General features: G+C 50.4%; 1 protein-coding gene across 1 annotated transcript in view; it reads left to right on the forward strand.

The window, feature by feature from the left end:
• Positions 1-17,289, forward strand: part of ARHGEF37 (Rho guanine nucleotide exchange factor 37) — a gene marked incomplete at both ends in the record, with an annotated part of 38,406 nt that extends 21,117 nt beyond the window's left edge. Inside the window, 8 exons of the mRNA XM_080699407.1 lie at positions 510-640; positions 1,238-1,342; positions 4,871-4,981; positions 5,870-6,199; positions 9,361-9,489; positions 13,214-13,409; positions 15,414-15,571; positions 17,080-17,289. Of these exons, the coding sequence (XP_080555533.1) occupies positions 510-640; positions 1,238-1,342; positions 4,871-4,981; positions 5,870-6,199; positions 9,361-9,489; positions 13,214-13,409; positions 15,414-15,571; positions 17,080-17,289 (1,370 nt within the window). The remainder of the gene's footprint in view (positions 1-509; positions 641-1,237; positions 1,343-4,870; positions 4,982-5,869; positions 6,200-9,360; positions 9,490-13,213; positions 13,410-15,413; positions 15,572-17,079) is intronic.
• Between the last annotated feature and the right edge of the window lie 3,697 nt (positions 17,290-20,986).

Raw genomic sequence — 20,986 nt, forward strand, 5'->3', positions numbered from 1 at the left:
GTAACTGAGGCTGTCCTCGAACCGCGATCTTCCGGCTCTCAGCCTCCCGAATGCTGGGATTACAAGCGTGCGCCACCATGCTCTATTTGGTAGCTTTGAATGTCTCTACACTTGCTTCTCATCCACACTCAGAGTTAACAGATGGGGAGAGGTCCTGAGCCCAGCAAATGTGGCAGCCAGTTGGCCTGGCTAACACTAGCTGAGGGACCCCAACAAATCTCCCCTTGCCGGGTTGTTCTTTAGGATGTCTCACCACACCTACTGTCCTGTGTGGCCCTCCCAGAAGCCTTGCTCCGGGGCCAGCCTCAATTTACAGATGAGGAAACTGAGGCCCAGAGGAGTGACGAACTGCCAGAGTCAAGCAGGCTTCCAGGAAGCTCCTCTGCCGGGGCTCATCCGGGGGCAGGAGCCCTGAGGTTTCCCCGTGTGACTCTGTGCTAGTGGGCCAGATCATCCAGGATGTCGGCTTCCCTGGTTCACCCGTGTCCCCCTCCTCTCTGTCGCTGCAGCCTCCAGGTACACCAAGGTGGAACCACTGAGCCTGCGGGAGCGGCTGGCCCGCATCAACACACACACCCTGTCCAAGAAGACCACGCGGCTGAGCCAGCTGCTGAAGCAGGAGGCAGGGCTGGTGCCTAGGGTGAGCACGAGCCCGAGAGGACAGTCACCTGGCTGCTCCCTGGGGCCAGACCCTGTGCAGCGGGTGGGGAGGAGGCTTAGGCACCTTTCAGAATTAAGGCAGCTGAGACAGAGAAGGGGGTGCCAGGAAGAGGCACCCCTGCCTGACGCTAGAGAGTCAAGGCAGGGAGGGCTCCTCTTTCTCTGGGGCTGCTTTATAGAGAAGACCTAGTCTGGTCAAAGGGCCTCAAATCCCTACCAGCGGCAGCTCAGGCTGACCGAGTGCATCCTCTGAATACCGTCATTCACTCCATACAGCTAAAGGAAGTGTCTTTATCCCATCTTGCAAATGAACAAACAGAGGTGTGGGGAGCGCAGGACACTTGCCCACAGCTAGGAGGCGAATGACCCAGGACGCGTGGTCACGTGGCCCATTCCATGGTCTGAACGCAAAACCACTGCAGGCTTCGCTGCCCCTGGAGCTTAGAGGCTCCAGAGCTGGCTGGCTGGGTGGGTCTGTGGCAAGGTGGGTCCCGGTGAGGCTTGGGGTAGGGGAACAAGTTGTACACTGCCTCTGTGTGGGCCTTGTCGGTCTACACATGCATATGTGTACTTGCAGACCGAAGACAAGGAATTCGATGACTTGGAGGAGAGATTCCAGTGGGTGTCTCTGTGCGTGACTGAGCTGAAGAACAACGTGTCTGCTTACTTGGATAATCTGGAGGTGAGCACCCTGTGCGGTTCACGGTTGGGCCCGGGCGGGCAGCTGAGCCCACGGGCTGCAGAGGCATCACTGCAGGGACAGGTGGGCCAGGCCTCCCAGTCAGGAGTGCCGCATGTACTGTGTAGCCACAGTGGTCAGACTGGGGCAGCCCCTGAGCCCTTCGGATTCCCCACCCCCGGGCAGGGCAGGAATTCACTGAGGACAGAGCCCTCCACAGGCCAACACCTAGAGCAGGGAGATGAACTCCGGAGCCCACAGAGGTCAGGAGGAAATACCGTCAAGTGAAGTGTGCTGGGAACAAGCGAGAGGACACACAGGTCTACTGTCTAACGAGCGGTTTAGGAGACTTAAATATAGTCGTTGAAATTGGATGGCTGAATGAATGATCTAAAAGAGCAGCTTTTAAGGCCGGGCGTGGTGGCGCACGCTTGTAATCCCAGCGCTTGGGAGGCTGAGACAGGAGGATTGCACGGGTTCGAAGCCAGCCTCAGCTACTTAGTGAGGCTCTCAGCAACTTAGTGAGACCCTGTTTCCAAATAAAATATATAAAAGGTCTGGGAGTATAGCCCGGAGGTAGAAAGCCTCTGGGTTCCACCCCCAGTACCACCAATAAATAAATAAATAAATAAATAAATAAATAAGCAGCTTTTAAGGCTGGGCGTGGTGGCACACGCTTGTAATCCAGTACGTGGAAGGCTGAGACAGGAGGATCGCAGGTTCGTAGCCAGCTTCAGCAGCTCAGTGAGGCTCTCCACAACTTAGATCATTGCTTTTTTTTTTTTTTCCTGTGGTACAGGAGGTAGTACCCAGGGGCTTTTCTACCTCTGGGCTATACTCCCAGACCTATTTTTTTTTTAATATACTTTATTTGGAAACAGGGTCTCTAAGTTGCTGAGAGCTTCACTCAGTACCTGAGTTGGCTTCAAACCTGTGTGATCCTCCTGTCTCAGTTTCCCAAGCACTGGAATTATAAGTGTGCACCACCACTCCTGGGCAGTGAGATCATGTTTTGAAGTAAAGAATAAAATACAGTTGGGCATGTAGCTCAGAGGTAGAATGCCCCTGGATTCCATCCCCAGTTACACACACACACACACACACACACACACACACACACACACACACACATTAAATAAAACAAAAAATAAAAGCAGCTTTGTGTGTGTGTGTGTGTGTGGTACTGGGGGTGGAACCCAGAGGCTTTCTGCCTCTGGGCTATATTCCCAGCCCTATTTTTTATATTTTATTTGGAAACAGGGTCTCACTAAGTTGCTGAGAGCCTCACTAAGTAGCTGAGGCTGGCTTCAAACCTGCACGATCCTCCTGTCTCAGCCTCCCAAGTGCGGGGATTACAAGCGTGCGCCACCACGCCCGGCTATAAAAGCAGCTTTTACCTGGCTCTGGGAGGTTGCTGCTATGTGGGAATGTGGGCCCAGTGTGGCCAGTTCTTCTGGCTTTCTTTTCTTTTCTTGCTGTGCTGTGCTGAGGACTGAACCCAAGGGCCATGCATATACATTCCCAGCTCTAGTTCATCTGATTTTAAGAGGGGACAAAAATCCCTGGAAATCCTGATGTGTCGATGTAAGCAACTAGTTGAATAAAAATGTAAATGCTATGCAGGCCCAAGAAACTAAATCTTTCAAAATGAACTCAGCCCCAGGGCCACGGCTTGCGTGCTTAGGATGCCACTGTGTTCAGCCTGAACCCCCCTCCTCTTCTGTCACCGGTGCTGACTCCATTCCCTCTGTCCCTGGGTGGTGGCATCCGCAGTCATGTCCATTAAGCAAAGACCAGCTTGGCCAGGGATGGTAATGGGATTTGGCGGCATTATTGGAAGTGTGCAGAAGGAGGAAGGTTGTGGTTCTGTGCTCCTGTGTGTGTGGGGTCAGGTGCCCCTGATTGTTCATGCTGTCTGGGGTCCCCAGTGGAAGGATCTAAAAAGCCAGGTTCCTGTTATAGCACAGCAAGCCGGAAGGGGAAAGTGAAAGTGCCGAGTCAGGTTGTGAAAAGTGGGGGAGGGGGCCTGCAGGTATTGGCCCTCTGTGAGAAACCAGAGGGATATTTGGCAGGCAGGATAAATTTTGGGAAGTAGCAAAGCTACATTGCCATAGTTGAAGGACTTACACAGCAGATACTGTGTTAACACAGAATAGTACAGTGAAACAGGATTCCTTCTTTTACCCTTTGTCAAGGAGAAGCCTCCATGCTGTATGTGTTTTTTTGTTTTTGGTTTTTTTGTTTTTTTTGGTGGTACTGGGGTTCCTGGAAGCCCTTCTGCCTCCGGGCTACACTCCCAGACCTATTTTTACATTTTTTTTATTTGGAAACAGGGTCTCCTAAGCCAGCGTGCGCGGCTGGCTTCAAACCTGCGTGATCCTCCTGTCTCTGCCTCCCAAGTGCGGGGATTACAAGCGTGTACCACCACGCCCGGCTTTGCTGTATGTGTTTTTAACACATGTGGAACCAGCCACAGGCTAGGGGTCTTCAGTAGGCACTGGTACCCAGCTAGAACCTATTAGCATTGTTTTTTGTTTTTTGTTTTTTTTTGGTGGTACTGGGGTTCCTGGAAGCCCTTCTACCTCCGGACTACACTCCCAGACCTATTTTATATTTTTGAAACAGGGTCTCTTACGCCAGCGCGGCTGGCTTCCAACCTGCGCGATCCTCCTGTCTCCGCCTCCCAAGCGCCGGGATTACAAGCGTGCGCCACCACGCCCGGCTGTTTTTTTTTATTTTATAGTGATTGTTTTTCTAAGCCTCTCCATGGCAGTTATTACTATTTTCCCTTTAGGCTACCATCATAAAGTTTTTTTTTCCTTGAATGCATTGATTTAAGTAGGAATAGTTAGTTGATCTAAAGGGAACTGTTGATAGAAATGTGCAGAATGTGGACGTGGCACAAAAATCACCAGTACTTGGAGGCTGAGACAGGAGGATCACGCAGGTTCAAAGCCAGCCTCATCTACTTAGTGAGGCTCTCAGCAACTTAACGAGACTCTGTTTCCAAATAAAATAGAGGCCTAGGAGTATAGCCTGGAGGTAGAAAGCCCCTGGGTTCCATCCCCAGTATCACACTCACACACACACACACACACACACACACACACACAAAAGTTTCTTTTTTTTTTTTTTTTGTGATACTGGGAATGGAACCCAGGGGCATTCTACCTCCAAGCTACACTCCCAGCCCTTTTTTTAAAAAAAATTTTATTTTGAAACAGGGTCTCACTGAGTTGCAAAGGGCCTCACTAAGTAGCTGAGGCTGTCCTCAAACCGTGATCCTCCTGTCTTACCCTCCTCACACACACCAATTCTGGGATTACAAGTGTGTGCTACCATGCCGGGCTAAAAAAAAGAATTTTCTAATCAACAACATCATGCAGGGGTAGAGGAGACTGTGTGCTGGCCTGTCACGGGGGTGTTCTAGGAGCCTGGACAACCTCTTTGGGAGGTCTGCAGGAGGGGATTCCGAGGGAAGATGGCCATGACAGGCTGTGACTGCCTGTCTCCTGTTGGCTCTGGCCCCAGGCTTTCCTCCGCTTCCGGCCACATGAATGTCATCTGGACATCGCCGGGGGCCCTGTGGCGCAGTACTGCAGCCTCACGAGAGACCTTCAGCGGGATGCCTTCCTGGAGTTTGTGAGTGGGACGTTTCCTTTCTCCTTGGTTTGTCAGGCAGGTAGCAGATCCTACAAGAATAAAATCTAGAAGGCAGACACACTGCACAACGGTCACATTCATCACCGTCCTGGGTGGCCAGCAGAGTACGGATGACGGTTGGCTGGTGAATTTTCTGATAAAAATAGCCCCTGCTAGTGTTTATTGAACCTCCCTCACCTTCTGCTGGGCTCTGTGCCAGGCCCTTGACAGTCTTTGCCTCATTTACTCCTTACCATATGCTTTGGGGAAAATATATTTATAGTCCCATTCTGCAGATGGGAGCTTGAAGCTTAAACAGCCTGATCTCCTGGGTTTTTATACAGATGGTCAGCAGTATGTTGGGGTCTGAGTCCCAAAGTCGATGTTTTTTTTTTTTGCGGGTTTGGGGATGGAACCCAGGGGCCTCCAAGCTACACCCTGTGCCCTATTTTTTATTCTTTATTTTGAAACCGGGTCTTACTGAGTTGCAGAGGGCCTCACTAAGTAGCTGAGGCTGTCTGTGAACCACGATTCTCTGGTCTCAGCCTCCCGAATGCTGGGATTACAAGCGTGCGCCACCACGCCCGGCTTTAAAGTCAATGATTTTAACAACCACCCTGTAAAAATGTTTTCAAGATCTTTGCACAGTAGCAACACTAAGAAACCCCATAAATCAAGTGCCTGCTCTTTGAGGGCACTCTGGTGAGCCCACTATGAGCCATACCTATTTTTTTCAGGCCTGGAGAGATTAGATAACATGCTACAGGCCATGGCTGTTTTGGCGGACAGGTGCTGGATCCCAAGCCTGCCTGCTTTCAAAGCCCCTTCTCCCAGCCCCTGCTGGGTGCGGCCTCTTTCCTGGGCTCCCAAGTCCCTCTCTCCCCACAGAAGCGGAAGCTGGAAGGCCTGGTGTGGCGGCCACTGTGCAGCCTGGCAAAAGCCCTGGTCGGCCCTCAGAACCTGATTAAGAAGCGTCTAGACAAACTGCTGGACTTCGAGCGGGTGGAGGAGAAGCTGCTGGAGGTGGGCAGCGTGACCTATGAGGAGAAGGAGGCCCAGCACACGTACCAGGCGCTCAACTCCCTGCTGGTGGCTGAGCTCCCGCAGTTCAACCGCCTGGTCATGCAGTGGCTGGGCCAGATCCTGCGCACTTTCGTGGCTCTGCAGAGGGACCTTGCAGAGCAAGTGCTGCAGAGGGCAGCGGGCAGCATGACCCAGGTAATACTGCTGCGGCGGGACACCTCTGGGCCATAGGCAGGCAAGGCCCCAGCCCCCAGCCCCCAGCCAGCTGTTGGCACCGTGGGATGGAAGGAGGCTGAGTCTTCCAAACAGGCTGTCGAGTGCCTAGGGAAGGCCGTGGGGACCTTCTAAGTCTTTCTCGTGCCTGTTCTCCCTCCTTAGTGGAGCCAGACCATGAAGGGAAGAATAGGACAGGAACTCTGGGCCATCCCAGTTCTCAGAAGCAAAGAAGGCCTTGCTAGGAAAATAGCAGACTTGGGACCCATTCCTGGAATACATTACAAATTGGTGGCAGAGACAGAAGGTCCCTTCTACAAGTCAGTAGTGGATGTATCAAACTGGTGTTACTGCTACTACTTCCAGCAGCCACTTCCTCAGGCTTGTTTACCCCATCATTATCTCACCTAATCCTCACAGCAGCCCAACAGAGTAGCTATTGTTTGTTTGTTTGTTTATTACTGTATTAGGGTTGGACCCAGGGTCATTCTACCTCCGAATGACACCCCCAGCCCTATTTTTTATTCTTTATTGTGAAACAGGGTCTCACTGAGTTGCAAAGGTCTTCACTAAGTAGCTGAGGCTGGCTTCGAACCTGCGCAATCCTCCTGTCTCAGCCTTCCAAATGCTGGGATTATAAGCGTGCACCACCACGCCCGGCTCAGAGTAACTATTATTATTACCTTCATTTAAAGAGTAGAGAAGAATCCAGACACAGTGGCATATGCTTATAATCCCAGCACTTGGGAGACTGAGACAGGAAGATCATGGGTTGGAAGCCAGTCATAGCAACTTGTAGAGAAACCCTCATCAACATAGACCCTGTTTCAAAATAAAAAATAAATAGAGCTGGAGGTATATCTCAGAGGTAGAATTCTCCTGGGTTCAATCCCCATTACCAAATATAAATAAATAAATAAGCAGAGAAATTGAGTAGCTCACATAAGGCCACACAGCTAATAGCAGGCTTTGAACCTTGGCTGTTTAATTTCGGAGCCTGGGCTCTGAACACAGTGCTCAGCCTGTAAAAGGAATAATCAGCTGAAAGCATATATTCCAAAGAGATTTGGACAAACCTCAAAATGCAAACTTTCAGGTCAGAATCCTGATGGCCTTGATTGATATAGGAAGGAATTCCCAACCTCTGTGATATTAACATCAGAGCCGATGGCGGAGCCTGGTGGAAGACACGTGCTGTTCCCTGTGTTGCATAGTCTTCAGCTCAGCTTTCCCATCTGATTCTTAGCATGCAAATTTATCTAAGATTTGCCTCCCCACCTTCATCACCTGTTCAACCCAGAGCCCAGTCTGTACCTGTACTCCCTCCCTCTGGCACACCACTTCTGAGTGACCACAGTCCCTTTGCATAAGCTTCTACTCAGCCTGGAAGCCCTCCCTTTTGTCCCCCAGGCTTTTCACAGCGTCTGGCATACAGTGACAGATGACCAAGGATTTCTACAGAGCTCTTGGGATTCCTTATACCCAAAAAGCGGGAGAATTCATCTTCCATCCTTTTTACTCTGGCAGTCTTTAGATATATTTTAGCTGAGCCCTCTGTAGCCTGCCTCCTGCTGGGGTGATGGAGTCAGCATCTCTCCCCAGTCAGGAGGGCTGGCGGCTTCCTTCTTTTTGACCCTGCCAGCATTTAATATGGATTTCTGTCTGAGAATCTCTCTCAGCAGCTTAGACCCTGTTTCAAAATAAAAAATATCCCTCTCTCTCTCTCTCTCTCTCTCTCTCTCTCTCTCTCTCTCTCTCTCTCTTTCTCTCTCTCTCCCCCCCTCCCTCTCCCTCTCCCTATCTTCTCTCCACCCCCACCTCTCTCTTGGGATTGAACTCAGAAGTATTCTATTTCTGGGTTACACCCCTAGTCCTATTTTATTTTTTATTTTGAAACAGGGTCTTGATAGGTTGCAAAGAGTCACTATTTGCTGAAGCTGTCCTTGAACCTGCAATCCTCCTGTCTCAGCCTCCCGAGTTCTGGGATTACAAGTGTGTGCCGCTATGCCCAGCTCTGAGACTCTTTATTTTTAAATTGAATTAAGCCTAAGCCATCTGCAGTGTTCTTCTTTCCCCAAAGCAGAAAAATTAATCCGATGAGGTCCTCTCTTCATGTAGGCCTGGATGTGCAGGGCTGGGCAGTGGCCCTGGTGCCAGCGAGGGGAGGTCAAGTCTCCAGCAGCAGAAAGAGAGGGCTTTTCCTGATTGGTCCTGTGTCTGGAGTGTTAGGGGCTGGCTGGGAGCCCCACCGGTCTGCTTATTTGTGTCCAGTGGTCCCCTCACCTGGACAGTCTGATCATCTGTGTCCAGTGATCTCTTCACCTGGACCTATCCCCGTGGGCATCTGGGAAAGGCCTGGGAGACAGAAACCACCTCTCTGCAGCCTGGGAAGAAAGGCTGTGTAGGTCAGAACTAAGAGTAACAGGTGGTGCCTCAGAGAGTCGAACAAGTTTTCCTTAGTCATGGGGTCGAACTCCTTGGCTGTCCCATGACAATGCAGGGTCCTTAACAGTGTCAAGGTCTCAGCACAACACTACTCAGAACTCCTTGGGTTGTAAGGACCAGGGGCCCAACCCCACCTGAAAATCAAGATTGCATTGACTTGTGTAACCAGGGGCTCAGGCTCAGCTGGGCCTCGTGCAGGACAAGGAATGGCTTCAGGGCTCTGGCTTTCACTGCTTCTCTCGGCTCTGTTTCCCTCTTCAGGTTGTCTTTAACTTCAGGCAGGGTTTTTCCCCTGCATGATGGGAGAGGTGGCTAGGGAGAGCTCCAAGCATGTACCTTTCTTCACCTCTGATAATCCAGGGGAAGAGTGCTCCTCGTTCTCCCAGCATTCATAGACTACATTTGATGGGAGGGTTCTGACTGGCCTTGCTCAGATCTGTTGTCTCCTCTTCGGCCAATCATGGTGGCTGGAGGGAATGGATGCTAGGACCATTGTCCATGACTAGATCACCTTGACAGGCCACAGTACTGTTCTACCATAGCGGGACACTGGGCTGGTAGGCAGACAAAGACAGCAGCTGCCCAAACCAAAAGGCCCACCCTGACACATCTGGGGCTGGAGTGGGGGCGGCCAGGGTCTCCTCCCCTCACTCCCGTCTCCCACACGAGGCTCTGCTGACGCTGTCTGTCCCTCTCAGCTGCCCCACCACCACCTCTCCGAGCTTGCCTTCAGGAAGCTGGTGGAGGACACTCTGGGCCAGACCGGTGACCAGCTTCACTCTTTTCGAGAGAACTTTGAGAAGGTGCTGCCACCTCCCACTGAGCAAGTAAGTGTCCCTGTCCCTCCCTAAGGACTGTCCAGTTCTTCACCTACCGGGGAGGGGGGCTCAGTCCCCTCTGTCCCTTTCTTATTCCCAGTATTTCCTGTTACTGTGGGAACTGCTTTCTCTTCCCCTCTCTTCTTTCTGTCTATGAGCTGGGGTTGGGTAGGATAACACCTCTCCCCACCACACGCACCTGCTCTTCATGGCTCATAGACAGCAGGCAGCATGAACTGTTTGGCCAAGAGTAAGAAAAGCCAACATTGTAAGACTAAATGAAATTGGACAAAAGGACGGGAAAAAGGTACTAACAACTCCAAACCTGAAACATCCTCAAATTTTCACTAAAATGTATCTTTTCTATGACTACTTTTTTTCTTCTTGTTGTTTGTGTGTGTGTGTGTGTGTGTGTGTGTGTGTGTGTGTGTGTGTGTGTGTATTACTGGGAATTGAACCCAGGGGCATTCTACCTCTGAACTTATAATAACTACAGGCCTTTTTTTTTTGTGTGTGGTTCTGGGGTTCCTGGAAACCCTTCTACTTCCGGGCTACACTCCCAAACCTACTTTTTATATTTTTATTTGGAAACAGGGTCTCCTAAGCCAGCAACCTGCACGATCCTCCTGTCTCTGCCTCCCAAGTGCGGGGATTACAAGCGTGCGCCAACACGTCCGGCTCATTTAAATATTTTTGACACAGCATTTTTATTTTTATGTTATGTTATTTATTTATTTATTGTGGTGTTGGGCATGGAACCTAGGGGCATTCTACCTCCTAGCTACACCTCCAGCCCTATTTTTTATTCTTTATTTTGAAACGGTCTCACTAAGTTGCAAAGGGCTTCACAAAGTAGCTGAGGCTGTCCTCGAACCACAGTCCTTCTGTCTCAGGCTCCCAAATGCTGTGATTACAGGCATGTGCCACCACACCCACCTATGATATTGCATTTTTAAATTGCAAAAGAATACTATATCAACTGCAAGATGGTTTACAAAGCTGAAGAGTAGGCAGACCTGGTGATGCACGCATGTAATCCCGATACTTGGGAAGATGAGACAGGAGAATCAGAGGTTCACAGTCAGCCTCAGCAACTTAGTGAGGCCTCGTTTCAAAGTATCTCAGAGGTAAAATGCCCTTGGGTTCAATCCCCAGCACCACAAAGCTGAAGAGTGCACCTGGTGGTCTGTGTTTTGGAAGTAACTGGAACAGCTACAGGGAAAAGGGCCCCCACAATATGACAAAACCTAGATTTGAGAAAACTGAAGATGTGTGTTCAATTGCATGTGAGATGGGAAGTGAGGATGAAGAGATGGTACCAGGATCCTCCAGGAGGGAGGAAAGGCCCCCAGGGCACAGAGAAATGAATCAAGGGCCAGTAGAGCAGGGCAGGTAGCTGGAGGGCAGAGAGCCCCAGAGACGAATCTGCCTCGTGGGCCATGACTCCTAGGCCCACAGTGTCCCCACCGCTGTCCCCCAGGGAGAGCGGCCCCACAGCAGTCTGAAGGTGGTGCACATGGACCCTGAGCCTGGGGGAAGGAGAGAAGCAGAAAACAGAACAGCAGCCACTTAGCACAGCCTGGCACACCCTTCTCTCTCCTGCCTAAAACAAGTTAAAATGAGAGTTTTCTTATTGGAGAAGCAGTCTATTCTTATCCTAGAAAATATGAGGAGACACAGAAAAACACAACAGAGAAAACAAATGGAAACGCCTCTAACCCCCTTGTGTGTGGCAAGTTGGTATGAAGAGACTCTGGCTCCAGGCTTTCCACTCGGCCATACCCCTTTGGATTCCTGACGGGCCTGGAAGAGCCCAGAAGTGAGGTGGCCCGAGGGGCAGGAGCAGGTGCAGTGGTCTCTTTACCCGCCCTTTCAGGGGTGCTGCTGTTCTCTGCACAGTTGGGGTGTAGACTAACTGGAGAAAGAAGGCAAATGTTTGCAACCCCAGCACCGCAGCTCTGAACAAAGCTGCCCTGAATCTACACATCTGCTTAAAGACCTATTCAGAAATATTGGGCTATCTCGATTCTTATTCTTTTTTCTTTTTCTCCTTTGTGGGATGCTGGGCATTGAACCCAGGACCTTGCACGTGCTTGGCAGGAGCTCTGTTGCTGAGGTTCATCACTGGCCCTGGCCATCTACTTTTTTTTGGTGGGGGGGAGTTCAAGAACTGAACCCAGGGGTGCTCTACCACTGACCTACATCCCCAGCCCTTTTTATTTTGAGACAGAGTCTCATTAAATTGCCCAGGCTGACCTTGAACTTGTGGTCCTCCCACATTGGCCTCTTGGATTACATATGTGTGTCCCTGTACCTGGCTCCTGTCCTGTTTCTTAATTCTGACTCTGCAACCCCATTGGGGTAAGGGTATGGCAGAGAGAGTGTGTGTCCAATTATCCCCCATAGACATATCTGCCTTCTCCAATCCCAATACCTCCCTTGCAGAAATAACTACATGGAATGTATTATAATACACATGTTTGCATAATACAGCAAATGTATATATATATGCATGTATATATAATAAATATAGCAATATATTTGCAAATATTTACAATGTTAAATATAGTACACTTAATTTTTTGCTGTTTTACAAAAAAGAGGGAACTCACCCAAGTCCTTTCTTGTTCTTTTGCTGGGAACAGTGAATGGAAAACCAAAGAAATGGCAAGAGCTTTTAGATGAGCTGAAAGTGTCCTGAGTCACTGGCTCGAGCTAGCTGGCACTTCCCTCTGAGCCAGACCTCTCCTGTGTTTCTGCTGCACCTTGCAAAGGCCCCCTCCAGTGCCTCGGACCTGGTGGGTGCCCAGTATGTGCTTGGAGGCTGGAAGCTCACTGAGCAGAGATCATGCCTCCCCTATGAAAGGACAAAGTTTGACCACACCAGAGACCACACCTTGTAGTCAAGAGATTTATTGGAGGGACCGGTATGAAAGGAAGAAACATAGAAAGAGAGAGAGAAGGAAAGAAGGAGACAGAGGGGAAGAGAGAGAAAGAAGAATCCAGGAAGAGAGAGAGCACGTGCTGGGATCAGGGTTATATAGGGGCTTGGGGTTACAGATTGGGGGCCAATAGGCTAGGAGAAATGCCCTTTGAACTAATTGGCTAGAGTCCCATGGGAGGGGATCGTGCAGCCAGGTAATTGGCTCGGAGTCAGCGGGGAATGTCCCTTTCACTGATTGGCCAAGGGCACCAGGAGGGGGCAGGTCTCCCAGGTAAGTGACCAGGTGTGGTCAGAGGGGGATGGTAGCTTAAGTGGTCAGACCAGGGCCTTTCAGGAAACTTAGCTTATGGTGGGAGGGGGGTTCTGAAGTAAGAACCTAATTCATCTAACACCCTACACGTGCGTGAGGGGCCACTTGTGCCCGTCCTGTGCCGGCTCTTAGGATGCCAAGTGGATAAGGACCGCTGCAGAGGAAGCTCACTGTTGAGTAGGGGGAGAAGACTTATGAAGGCATTTTCCTGTGGGACACCTTATTGATGTCATGTTCATTTTAGGTCCCATCCTAGGAGTTTTGTACCTGAGTAGGTCCAGAACTTGAATTCATATGTTAGAGAATCCAAGAAGTTAGAAGTTCATTTTGAAATGCCTTTGGATGCTAAGAGCTAACCATCAAGGGCACGACTAACCCGGCTAGGCTGGGCTGGGCTGGGACCCTGGGCTTTCAGCCCATGGGGGCTCAGGCCTTGACACTGAGCTCAAGCCCTGTGTCTCTGTCCTTCCTCTTCCCAGCCACTCCTTCCAGGCTCTGAGCGCCAAGTGCAGGCCCTCCTCAGCAAGTACGGCCCCGGGAAGCTGTACCAGGTGACAAGCAACATCAGTGGGGCTGGGACTCTGGACCTGGCACTGCTACGGGGCCAAATCGTGGCCCTCCTTCAAAACAAGGACACCAAGGGCCACAGCAACCGCTGGCTGGTGGACACTGGGGGTAGGTCGGCCTTCAGGGGAAACCTCCACGGAAACGGTAGGGAGACATGGGCATTCCTGCGGGCTGTGCAGATCCATGGTAGAATGAGCACAGGAGACAGACGCAGGGCCTACAGCGCAGGCAGCTTAGTGTCACGCAGAGGGGCAGGAAATGCCAAAGCAGGAATCAGTCTTCCCTCAGAACATCTGTCATCCAGCACCTGTGGGCTGGGCGCTGTGAAAATAAGATAAGAACGCTATCATGGGGACCTCCCAGACTGTTGGAGTGGACAGATGATGGAGAGGGCTTCAGCAATGTCCTGAGGAATGCAGATATGCACAGAGAAGGGATGCTTGGATCCTGGCTGCACCGACAGGAGTCACATGTCCCAGTGTGGGCAGTGATGAGCGGGGCATGGCTGTGGGGTGTGCTACGCAGGGCTAGCTGCTCTGTGTAACTGGTGAAGGCCAGTAGTACCGTGAACCCCAAATGACATAGGAGTATGGTTAGGGGACCCACAGAACATTGTTTTCCCCTTTGAACAGCTTATTATAATTGCTACTTAGCTATTTTAAGGTTTATTAGAGCCAAGAATGGTGACATATGCTCGTAATCCCAGTATTTGTGAGGCTGAGACCAGAGGATTGCAGGTTTGAGGACAGCCTCATTATTGGAGTGACACTCCCAGCAACCTAGTGAGACCCCATCTTGAAACAAAAAGTGAAAAGGGATGGGGGTATAGCTTGGAGGTAGAACAACCCTGGGTTCCATCCCTGGAACAACAACAACAACAAAGAAAGCTTGTTGAAAAAAAATATAATAAGTCTATAAGTTTATGGTTGTAGTCATACTATTATATAGTACAAGGGCAAGTTCTGAAAGCCTGTCAGGAAAAATGTCACTCTATTTTTAAAAATTAATAAAACGAGCCAGGCATGGTGGCTCATACCTGTAATCCCAGCACTTGGGAGGCTGAGACAGGAGGATTGCTGTTCACAGAGAGTCTCAGCTACTTAGTAAGGTTCTTTGCAACTCAATGAGACCCTGTTTCATGATAAAGGAAAAAAAATAGGGCTGGAGGTGTAGCTCAGAGGTAGAATGCCACTGGGTTCCATCCCCAGTACTGCGAAATAAAAGAAAAGAAGAGAAAAGAAAGAAAGAGAGAGAGAAAGAGAGAAAGGAAGGAAGAAAGAAGGAAAGAAAAAGAAAGAAAGAAAAGAAAGAAAGAAAGAAAGAAAGAAAGAAAGAAAGAAAGAAAGAGAAAGAAAATAGAGTGGGCTAAGTCGTGTGTGGTGGCACACGCTTATAATTCCAGCATTCAGGAGGCTGAGACAGGAGGGTCGTGGTTCGAGGATAGTTGCTAGAGCATCTTATGTTGATTTTGAGTCAAAGTTTGGTCAGGGGGTCCGCAAGAGCCTAACCCCAACAGATAGTCCTAGCTACTTAGTGAGGCCTTTTGCAACTCAGTGAGACCCTATTTCAAAATAAAGAATAAAGGCCGGGTGTGGTGGCACACCCTTATAATTCCAGCATTTGGGAGGCAGACACCAGAGGATTGCAGTTTGCAGACAGCCTCAGCTACTTAGTGAGGCCCTTTGCAACTCAGACCCTATTTCAAAATAAAGAATGCCCCTGGATTCCATCCCCAGTACCATAAAATAAGTAAATAAATAAAGACAGAAAGAAAGAAGGAAGGAAGGAAAGAAAGTAGGTAGGTAGGTAGGGCTGGGGGTGTAGCTGAGAGGTAGAATGTCCCTGGGTTCCATCCCCAGTACCAGAAAATAAATAAATAAAATAGCGTGGGCTGTCCCAGTAGGGGATGAGTTCCCTGTCACTGGGGGTAAGCAAACAAGCTAGAAATAGTGAGTGAGGGGGAAGGGGCTGAGAGGCTCCTCCATGACCCTATCAGGTCCCTTTGGGTGCTGAGAAGCTGTGTTGGGGCACTTACAGTCACTGACCCCCCACCCCTTACACTGAAAGGGATGGGAAGGTGGCATGGCCAGGTGACCTTCTGCACAATCCTAGGTCATCGGGGGTACGTGCCAGCCAGCAAACTGCAGCTGTACCAGGTCATTCCCAGTGAGAAGGAGCCCAGCGGGCAGGTGGGGCTGCGTGAGGACCTCCGACATTCAACAGCAGAGCCCACCCCAGCCCCCATCCTCCCCATCCCAGCTGTGGCCCAGGTGAGTAGGGAGAGGGCTGCGGGCCTGCCTCCCCTTAGCCACCTGGACGGCCTCTTCCGGCACAGTCCACACTCTTACTATGGGGGGCGGGAGGGTCGCCACCTTGTGAACCCAGTGGGCATGTCCACATCCTGGAGAAAGGAGCACTCCACCCTTGCCACAGGAATGGGCCAGTCATTCATTCCACACTTGCCAGGCACAGAGCTAGGTAGGATGGGGAAGAATGAGCGAAGTCAGTCACAGTCCTTGCCCACCTGGACGGGGGGAAGCCAGGATAACATCAACACGAGTAACTGTGAACTGTAATGGCAGTGATGAGTGCCGGGCCCTCGCTGTGGAGAGGTTTTCCTGAGGGGAGAGATGCTTTTTGCCAGATGTGGTGGCATGTGCCTATGATTCCAGTACTGAGAATCAAGACAGGAGGATCCCAGGTTTGAAGCCAGCACGTGATAACTTAGTGAGACTCTCATCAACTCAGTGAGCCCCTATTTCAAAATAAAATAGGGCTGGGGGTGTAGCTCAGAGGTAGAATGTCCCTGGGCTCGATCCCCAGTATCCTTACCCCCCTAAAAAAAAAAAAAAAAAAAAAAAAAAAAAAAGACGCTTTCTGTCAGATTGAAAAGTCGAGCAGGGGGGGCGGGGGTGGGAGGCACAAGCTCTTCAGGAAGCAGGCACAGCACAGGCAAGCCCAGTAACAACAGAGGAGAGGACGGGCGTGGGAGGGACGGAGTGAAACCAGTGGGCGGGGACAGCGAAGGACAGGCTGGGTTGGTGGAAGGTGAGTGGGGCCAGGCCAGCAGGGCCCATGACCTTGGCAAGGTGTTTGTCTCTTAAAAGCAAAGGGAATTGTGTACATTCATGTCGGTGGCATTATTATTATTAATTACTATTATTATTATTATTATTATTATTATTATTATTGGTGGTACTGGGGATGAAACCCTTCTGCCTCTGGGCTATACTCCCAGACCTATTTTATATTTTATTTGGAAACAGGGTCTCTTGAGCCAGCGAGGCTGGCTTCGAGCCTGTGGGATCCTCCTGTCTCTTCCTCCTAAGCGCAGGGATTACAAGCGTGTACCACCATGCCCGGCTCGGTGGCATTATTATTTTTTTTAATTTTTTAATTTTTGGTGGTACTGGGGATGGAACTCAGAGGCATTTTACTTTAGAATGCCTCAGCCCAATTTTATTTCTTGTTTGGAAACAAGGTCTCACTAGGTTAATGAGAGTCTCACTACTTGCTGAGGCTATCCTCGAACCTGTGATCCTCCTGTCTCAGCCTCCCAAGTACTGGGATTACAGGCAGGCACTACCATGCCTGGCTAGCATTATTCTTTTTTTATTTCCGTGTGGGTGGGGTACTGTGGGTTGAGCACAGGGGCATTCTACCTCTGAGATACATCTCCAGCCCTAATTTTTATTTTGAGAGAGGCTCTCACTAGGCTGACGAGAGTCTCAGTACTCGCTGAGGCTGGCCGTGACCCTTGGATCCCTGTGTGTTTCAGGTGGTGGCAGCGTACCCCTTTGTGGCCAGGAGTAGCCACGAGGTGAGTCTGCAGGCAGGCCAGCCGGTGACTGTCCTGGAGGCGCAGGACAAGAAGGGGAATCCGGAGTGGAGCCTGGTGGAAGTGGATGGACAGAGGGGATACGTGCCTTCCAGCTTCCTGGTCAGGGCCCCCAGCCCAGCTCCATGGGGCTGGAGTCTGCCCTCTTAGGGTGCCCTCTGGGGGCTCCATGTTGCTAAGGGTTGGGAAGGGCTTAGAAGCTGTTCCTCTGGTGAAAAAAGAAGCAACACAAAGATGTGGAAGAGATCAGGCCAAGGTGAACAGAGGGCACTGGGAGGCGGCAGGCAGAGGTGGCTGGGCCCTGCAGTGCCATCCAGGACTACTCGCTATGCCTGCTTGAAGAAGCCGTGCCAACTTGGGGTCATGGTAGCCTAGACCGCAGGTCACCTCCAGCACTTGCCAGAGCTCACGGCCAGTCTTCTGTGCCTTCATCCCTGCCTGCCTGTGGGAGTGGCCGCCTAGGTGCACCTGTGTGCTATGGGCTTGCGGGGTGTGTGGGGGCGGATGGGGCACTGGAGAAGTCCAGAGCCACCTGGCCTGACAGTTCACCCCTATGTGTGGCACCGCCGGCCAGTTGTCTCTTGTTTCCCATGCTGCAAGCTGGGTTGTCTCGGACAGTGGGCTACCGGTGGCCTCTCAAGTGGGAAGCCATGGCTTTGCCCGTGCAGTGGTTCCCAGGAGACTCTTGGCGGGGCCCGCCTGGGAGTGGGCGAAGCCCAGTCATGGCTCTGGAATGTGTGTAGGCAAATTCAGAGGCGATGCTGGGGCAGAGGGGATTTGGAAGCGCATTAGATGGGGTGTGTGAAGGTGTTGTACACTGCTGCTGTTTTCTCTGAAGGAAAGGACAAAGGGACTTGCAAGTCACTGCAGAACCTCTGCGAGGCAGGTGGCTCGTGGGTGGGGAGGTGAGGTCAGGGCTGGGTTTCCTGTTTCTGGGTAGAAGAGCCAGGGGAAGCCCCTCGGCTTTCAGGCCACCTCTGCGGGCCTGGAGGCCGCGGTAGGTAAGACTTTATGTATCCTGCTTGAGGGGAAATATCCAAATCACTTAACTTAAACGCTAACCAGTATAACTTTACACTTTTCTCTTATGGGTCACATTGATAATTTGGTAAAATGCGGTTTCTAGACCCCCCATGGAGCGCATGACTGAACTGTATTGTAGGAAGCAAATCCCCTGAACTCAGTGAGTGAGTCATGTCTTTCAAAAACATCCTTGCTCAAGGAAGCCTGGCCCCACCTGGGCAACGTCGGGTGCAGTTGCTACCAGGGCATCGCCTCTAGGCTGTTGCTTTCAGCTAAGATCCATTGCAAGATTCCCGGAGAGGGGAAAGGGTGATCTGCCGTGATCTTCATGCATATTGCAAATTTGGAACCAACCCTTGTGAGAGCAGCAGCTTAGGTTTATTTCCAAGAATGTCTTAGCGTTATAACTAGAGTGCCCGACGCCGATCGCTGTGGTCTCTGAAGGGCTCTTGAGAAATATGTGCTTGTCTGTGTCAGGCAGCTCGTAGCGTGCCTCTGCAGGGCTTGTTAAAGCATGAAGACTGCATAACGCAAGGGAAACTCGGTCCCCACCATCCACTTTCCGGCTGTACATTCACAAGATGCTCTGGCTGCATTTTCCTTTCTCTGTCCTGCTCAGACTTCTGATAAAAATGAAAACCATAGGAGAACATAATAAAGAAGGAAATCTGGCCGGCCTTTGGATTACCAAATACTTGGGAGGCTGACACAGTAGGATCACAGGTTTGAGGCCAGCCTCACCAACTTAGTGGGGGGCTCTCGGCCACTTAGCGAGACTGTTTTTAAATAAAACATAAAATAGGGCTTGGGTGGTAGCTCAGAGATAGAATGTCCCTGGGTTCAATCCCCAGTACCACAATAATAAATAAATAAATAAATATATAAATAAATAAGGAAATCTACTTATGGGTTCCAAAGATATTGACAGCCCACTGTGTACGGGGACTCCAGCTCAGGGGTTGTCCGCATGGCCGCTCACTGTGGCAACCTAGACAACTTGAAATCACGACACAAGCCAGAAGCCCACCCAGCGTGCTCAAGCCGGGTGTGGTCCAGGCCTCAGGATCACAGGAAACTCCCCGGGCACAGCTAAGGGGCAGCAGCTTAAGGCCCTCTGCCCTAGACCCACAGTGGTAGACAGGCCACAGTCAGAGATGGCACGGGCTAAGTTAGGATGTGCCTGCCGCGTGTGAGCTTTGTACGAGCTGTTCAAACACGCAGCTTCAGAAACATTTTGAAATAGGACAGCCTGTTCTGTCAGGTCTCAGAATGTATATTTATTAAGTGCCATTAAAAGGGACCTGAACAAAATTGGATGTTCTTGTAGGCATAAGGGAGAAAAATGAAATATGCTTGGAGCCAAGGCTGTGTCATGAAGGGAAAATAAAAATGTATTCAGTAGCATGTGGGTTATGGCTTCTCACAGACCAGGAAATGAGATTAAAAGTCACTGAAGAGTGAGAAAATGAGTCCTGAGAAGATGGAGAGGGGCCTGTGTGTTCTCCAGGGGACTCTGTATAATGTGCCTTTTCACCCCGCAATGCCTGGGCCCCATGGCGCTGTCATTTATTTCACTGTTGGGCTGTCACGGGCGAACTTGCTAAGATACTTGCGAACTGAACGGAACCCCCGAGGGCCGAGCACGGACGCACGAGGTACCCTCGCTCCTGTGGCGGAGCGAGACCTCTCGAACCCTTTGGGCTCCCACTCGGCTCTGGACACGGGGACACATTGGAAAGTATCCCAGGGAAGAACAAATTCTTGGGTGATATGATGAACATTCGCTTGATGACTAACTGATGTGAACTGCCGGCAATAAAAGACTTCAAAATGACTGTCTCTGGAGTTGGTATGACTTTAGCCTTTGGGGAAAATGCTGCAGTGAGCCATTTGTTCATGGGACGCTTGCTATATGTAAAAATGGGACCTCGGTCACGCATGCGTTCATTTGGGTGACTACTGAAAACCCTTGGTTTCTCCAATAATTGAACTGAATTGAATTTATTTATTTTTATTTGTATTTTATTGTGATACTAGGGATTGAACTCGGGGACATTCTACCTCTAAGCTATCCTCCCCAGCTGATTTTATTTTATTTTATTTTATTTTATTTTATTTTATTTTATTTTATTATTTTGTGGCACTGGGGGTGGAACACAGAAGCATTCTGCCTCCAAGCTATACCCCTAGCCCAATTTTTTATTCTTTATTTTGAAACAGGGTTTCACTGAGTTGCAAAGCACCTCACTAAGTAGCTGAGGCTGGTTACAAACTGCGATCCTCCTGTCTCAGCCTCCTAAGTACTAGGATTACAGGTGCGGGTCCCCATGCCCAGCAAGAATTAAATTTAGATGCTGGAAATACAGCAAAGGATCAGACAGAGCGGGGCACGCACCTGTAACCCCAGTACTTGGGAGGCTGAGGCAGGAGGATCACAGGTTCAAGGACAGCCTCAGTAACTCAGTGAGACCCTCAGTCAGTCAGTGAGACTCTGTTTCAAAATACAACAAAGAAAAAGGGCTGAGATGTAGCTTGGAGGTAGAATGCATCTGGGTTGCATTCTACACACACACACACACACCCCAGACAGATGGGTCCTTCCAGAACCCATAGTCTACTGTTGCACACATATGAGGGTCAGGGTTAAACACGGGTTGAACACTTCTAGGGTCAGTGTGGGGCAGTAAGAGGGGAGGGCCCGCCTCTGACAGACAAGGTTGTCAAGGAAGGCCACCTAGAGGAGTGACATCTAAGCAGAGACAGTGGACAAGTGGGGCCAGGCGAAGGTGGTCAGGAGAGCAGGTGAAGGAGGTCAGGAGAGCAG

Source organism: Muscardinus avellanarius (assembly GCF_963383645.1).
Source record: "Muscardinus avellanarius genome assembly, chromosome: 7".
Taxonomy (NCBI): domain Eukaryota; kingdom Metazoa; phylum Chordata; class Mammalia; order Rodentia; family Gliridae; genus Muscardinus; species Muscardinus avellanarius.